Consider the following 6000-nt stretch of genomic DNA (forward strand, 5'->3'; position numbering starts at 1 on the left):
CCCCCAACAAAATCAATACATTTACACAACCTCCAGTGTTCGATCAATTCCATACACCACTTCTAATGTTCACTTGAGTCACACTTTGTATTTTAATGAAGCTTTCATATCATATTTATAGGTGTTAATTTAAGTCTTCGTGAATGATAAAAGTTCATAACAGCTCAAGAATCCATCTAGCAAACATGATTTCAGCCTAGCAAAACCTGTCTTTTTGGCTGTGGCGAAGATAAAATCCTAACTTTCTTTAACCTGTCTGCCTCTGAAATGCAAGCAATGACACCAACCTTATGTTTATTTTCACCAGCTCATCCCCATTCACCGAAGTCCACTAACGGTAGATGATGGCATCAGTAACGAGAAAGTGGATTGCTATCATACATATAAACCATACTTCCCACTAGCACAATTATCTTACCTCAGTGAGGTATGATAAACAACAGTCACCCTGATGACAGTTAAAAAGCTGGTGGTTTGAGCGATCAATGATGTCAGTTTGGAAGAGGCAAAGACGTATACGAGACTGCAGTAGTGCTGTTCAGTACCAGGAATGGGCAGGCCAGTAGGAGACAACGTTCCTGGCAGTAGCAGGTAGGCAAATGTAACTGACAGCGATCGCACTGGTGCTCCATCCTGCACGTGCAAACTGGTACAGAGAGGGTCTTGTTCTCAGGCACAAGAGCTTCTGCATTCCAGCTTAACCCAGCACTTTCACTCCTAAGGTAACCAATGTTAATCTGGTGTTTAGCAAGCTGTTAAAATTCTCAGGGAAGGACAAAAGTTTGATCTAATGACATGGGATATGATTAATGATTCAGATACAGTTCTCACATGTGTGACTTAACGGTAAGAACTGTGCAAACAGAATGAATGTTACTATCTTGATAGCACTCCCTGAAGACTACTGATGTGCCAAACGTTGTTACCATTTTAGTTAGTAGCAGGATCAGGATGCAACGGTCTTGCTAGATATACCTACCTTACAGGGATACATACATACACACACATATATAAATTATTACATATATAGAGATATATATGATACGAGCAGCCAAATGAAATAGCATACGGGCATGCCGGAGCTGTACTTTAGACAAACCAGTGCACAGAAAGTAGTCCCTGTCCAAGGACTCCATAATTTTGGTTGCCTTGGTTCAGCATCCGTGTTGGCATTTAAGGCAACATCTGACAGAAAGAACAACCTCGCTTGACAACTGAGTTAAACATGCTGTTGTACTTTCATGAAAAGCTCTCACTGTGCATTTGTGTGCATGTAGCACAGAAATTATGCTCTTGGTCCACCCAGCTACCAAACCAGCCAACAGATGAACCAAGTTTCAGACATGAAACCTGTCCATCCCAATGTACCATCACTGTCCATGTTTCAAGTTCTTGGGCTGACAATGAAATCCTGAAGTTAAACGCTGGAGTCCTGTCAATAGCACAGCTTAAAAGTCAATGCTGACTGACTTCACGTATCGGCTCACCTGACCTAGGAGCTGCCAAAAATTACATGCCTTTTTCAGAGTCTCTGGACCAGCTCAAGTATCGAAAGCAAACAAGACATGAGAAATAAATCAAAATAAAGTGTCAATACTATAGAAAGAGGTATTCAGCATGGAAAAAAAAACCAGTAATCCTAGTAATGATGGACAGGTTAAAAGTTTGTAAGTGACAGTGTGGTGACCTCAAAATACCAGTTTGTTTTTTCCTCACACAGGCATTGTATTATAACAGAGATCAAAAGCTGTCCTCTTTCTACTGCCTTGGCCTATTGTACTACATTTGGGTCATTTCTGGAAGAAATGCCAACTGGAGTAAGTCTCAGAGGCTAATTTTACAAAACAAGCAAACCTCCCGCCCCCAAATCAAAACCTAAATTTACTGTCAGAAATGCAGCTTCAAAGGGACGTTAGAAAAAAGTAGTATCTGATTCAATTAAAATGCAGAAAACCCAAGGCAAATCTCCCTTTCTTCCTACCCCAGATCTCCTACACTTAGTATGCCCATACCAGAAAACTGTATTCCTAAGTAAGTGAGAAAGCTTTCTACACCTCAGAGGCAACAATATTGTTCCATTCAAAACAATAATAGATTTGCCTAATGCTCCTCATTTTATCAAATATACCTCAGCTTCCTCTCTTGATCACCAAATGAATACTAGAGAATAGGTGACACATCAAGACATTGCAAGATATCCTATACAAGCTTGACAGAAAAAGCCAAAGAAATGGAAAAAACTACGGAACTGTTCCACCAGCAAAGACTATGGCCACTGTCCTGGGAAAAAAAAAAAAAAAAAAAAATTAAAAAATCCAGTTTACCTGGACAAGCTGCTAAAGAAGTGGTTAAAAAAAAAAAAAAAAAATAGAGCACTGCTTCTAATCTCTTTTCATAAGCTCCTTTTCCACATTAGATTCAGACTTGTAAGACCCTTATAACTGTGAAAAACCATTTCTACCTAGCTACTCAACAGTATTTAGGAGCAACATAATTTTTCCCTCTTTCTACCAATATTGCTGCTGCAATAGAGAAAGTCCTTTGTTTTTCCACCGTTTCTACCATTTTAGGTTCTCTTTCCTACTAATTAACTTAAGTGCATTTGCCTCTACCATTTCTGGCATGCAGCAACATGACACTGGCATGATTCTTGACATTGCAACTGCTTCTCACAGACCTGCATTAAAATCAATGAGTTTTGTCAACTCCATCTATTCTCTAATTAGCAAAGGTACATACAGCAGCATAGGCAGCAATGCCTTCTGTTTGTATACTCAGGAAGATGACTTTGCATCAACTTACACATTGCTTAAACCAGAAGTTTATCTTTACAACCATACCATGGCTATGAACTTAACTCCTTTTTTTATGTCCTTCAAGGCTTAACAACAAAAGTTATGCAATTCAACCCTGTAATATTTCTATTTATCTAACAAGGATGATTACAAAAATCAGATAAAGTTGTAAAAAAATGTAGGTCGTATGCTTAATAAAAGAAGTTTCCTCCATGATAGAAAAGTCTTTTTGCTTAAATTTAGATTAGAAGAACCTGAGAACTACTCCATAGTGTACAACCCCGGGTTCATAGCCTTATTGCAGATGTGTTTAACTGTGCTCCCCCCGTTGTTAACTTTATTAATTGAAAGTTTGCATTCCTTCCATTCATTTGTGCTTGCAGAAAAACACTTTAAATTATGGGCAATTACTTGATGTTTTGAAGATATTTTGAGATATTTGGCTTTCACATCACAAAGTGTGTATTACTTCAGACAGCATTTAAAAACAAAGCAATTCCTTGTTCTCTATCCACTATTCTGAGCCATGATTTGTGAATGGATTACATTGAGGGGGGAGCGAGGGGGGCAAAAACCAACCAGAAAAGAGGAAGTTGTGCTTTTGAAACTATGAAAGTGGAGTGCATGCTTTGTAGATAAGTACAATTTTAGTGACAATTTTAGATTAAGTTTAACACAGAGTATCTACCGTGCATTTCAAAACGAAGCATCTCCTTCCTTCGTGCGATTAACAATAAGACTCGAGACATAAAATTTTAAATTAAAAACAGAGAATTCATTATTCTAAAGTCATCTGCCGCTTACCCTAGTTAAAGCTGTAAAAAAACCCCACGGATTCCTAAGATGAAGTAGCTACTCGTATAAAAATTCATTGTCACGTTTTTGCATTAAAAAAACTGCCCCGCAAGTCCTGTCATCTTTCACTTCGCCTTGCTGCAAGGAACGAGTGCAGCATTTCTTGATCTTATACATAAAATGGTTTCAGTCCTCTCCAACAGGGAAAAGAACAGACAGCTTCTACAGGAGGGAAAGCAATCTTTAGAAAAATCAAGATGCGTGGGAAACAGCAAAAGTCCTTGGGCTCAGAAACGCAGCTTTGAAACACCTGGCAGTAAATCAATGTCACCCATTTCACTGTAATCCCTCAAGTCACTTTCACGAAGATTACTTCCTGCAGCGCATTCCTCGCCCTCCTCCCTCCCCGGCCGAGAAGGGCTCTAGGAAAGACCACTCCGAGCAGCCAAGCCGCGACAGAAGGACCCGGACCCGGCCGTCGGTCACCTCTGGTACAACTGTTTCGTTACGAGGGCCGTCGCCGGAGCCCCCCGTTCCCGCCTGGCACCCCGCTTCCCTGCCACAACTTTCCCCGCGCCCCCTGGCAGCGCGGCGGAGAGTCCTGCCGCAACTCCGCCGCGCCCATCCCGCGCAACTCCGCCGGATCCGGGGGAACGGCCGCCTCCCCGTCCCCGACGTCTCCCCGCCGCCGCCGCCGCGCTCCCTCCCGCCCTGCGGGGACACCAAAGCGCCCGGCACCGCCGCCCGCTGCCGGCGCTCCCCTTCCCCGCCGGCCGCTGCCCCGCGGCGGCGCCTCACGCCTGCACCCGCGCACCGCGACCCCTCGGGCTCCCTCCGACCGGCCACCGCGTGTCCCGTCCGCACCGCCTCCCTCCCTCCCTCCCCCCTTCCCTCCCAGCGCGGCCGCGGCTCTCGGCTCCCTCCGCCCGGCGGCCGGGGGAACAGGCAGGGCGCAACTTCGCGAAGTGGCGGAGCGGGGGGCAGGCGGCGGGGGCCTCCCGCCGGCCCCGCGGCCGCGGCGGGGGAAGCCTGCGGGGCGCCCCACCACCTCCGCCGCCGCCGCCGGGGCTCACGGCGCGGCGCCCGCCTGAGGCGCGCCCCGTGAGGGGGCGGCTTTCCCGCCGCCCCGTCCCGTCCCGTCCGGCGGCGGCGGGGACTCACCAGGGGTCGAACTCGTGGATGATGCTCTCGAAGCGGATGACGGCGAAGAGCCGGGAGCTGAAGCCGGCCAGCCAGGCCAGGAAGAGGATGGTGAAGGAGAGGAGCGACTGCCAGCCCGCCGGCTGCGACAGGCCCCCCGACAGGCCGCCTCCGCCCGCCGGGGGGCCGCCGGCAGCCGCCGCCGCCGCGCCGCCGCCGCCCGCCCCGGCGCGGCTGTTGAGCAGCGCCACGGAGTTGGCGGCGGGTTTGTGCTTGTTGTCGGGGGCCGAGTGCTCCGCCATGTTGTACCCGGGGCTCCCTCGCAGCCTCTCCGCCTGGCGCGTGCGGGGAGGAGGCGGAGGAGGGGTGGGGGAGGGAGCGGGAGGAAGGGCAGGGGGAGGGAGGCTCGGCAGGGGAGGGGCGGAGCCCGCCCGCTCCCTCCGCGGTCCTCACTGACTCCCCGCCGCCGCCGCCGCCGCCGCCTCGCTCAGCCGGGCTCTGCCTCCCGCCGCCGCCGTCACCATCCCAGTGCAGCGCGGGGCGGGCGGGCGGGGCGGAGGCGGGGGGGGAGGCCGGTGCGGCGCGCGAGCCCGGGGGCGGGGCCGGTGACGGAAGGGGGAGGAGCCGAGAGGCTGGGGGCCGGGCTCGAGGCGGGGGGCGGGGCCGGCGGCCGCGCGCGCGCAGGCTGAGGGCCGAGCGGGAGAGCCGCAGGCGCGCGGCCGGCGCCGGGGGCTGGCGGCCGCCCCGCGCGCGCGCACGCGGACCCAGGCGGGAGCGGGGGGGAGGGGGCGGGCGGGCGCGAGGGCTCGTGGCTCGGGTACCGCCGAGCGAGCGGTTTGACATTGCCGCCCTCCAGCGCGGGAGGAGCTACGGGGGGAGGGGCGGGGCTCCGAGGAGAAGGGGAGGATGGCGGGGGGGAGGGACCAATCCCCGCGGTAGCCCTTCTAACAGGAACTCCGTGACGACCTGTCACAGAGCGACAGGTATTTAAAAGAGGCGGGGCGAGCCCAGGCAGCCAATGGGGGCGGCGGGGGTGAAGGCGTGGCAGCGCGCTTGGGGTGGGTTGCGCTCACTGCCAGCCATTGGGGGGGGCCTAAAAGAGGGGCGGACGTGACTGGCGGCGGTTTGCTCCAATCGGAGCGAGGCGTGCGAGTCACGTGGGCGCCCTCGGGAGCAGCGATCGTCCCTGGCGGCCCCCGGCGCCGTGCCAGGGCGCTGCAGTGCGTGTGGGCGGGCGGGCGGGGCGGCACCGCTCCCGGCGTGCGCTGCG

At 52.1% G+C, this 6000-nt stretch overlaps 1 protein-coding gene across 1 annotated transcript in view; it reads right to left on the reverse strand.

Moving 5' to 3' along the window:
* The window catches only part of STT3B (STT3 oligosaccharyltransferase complex catalytic subunit B), a 54985-nt gene extending 49744 nt beyond the window's left edge, over window positions 1-5241 (reverse strand). The window contains exon 1 of the mRNA XM_082305328.1: window positions 4752-5241. Within this exon, the coding sequence (XP_082161454.1) occupies window positions 4752-5032 (281 nt within the window). The 5' untranslated portion in view covers window positions 5033-5241. The remainder of the gene's footprint in view (window positions 1-4751) is intronic.
* Between the last annotated feature and the right edge of the window lie 759 nt (window positions 5242-6000).

The sequence above is a fragment of the Platalea leucorodia genome (genome assembly GCF_965183815.1).
Source record: "Platalea leucorodia genome assembly, chromosome: 1".
NCBI lineage: Eukaryota > Metazoa > Chordata > Aves > Pelecaniformes > Threskiornithidae > Platalea > Platalea leucorodia.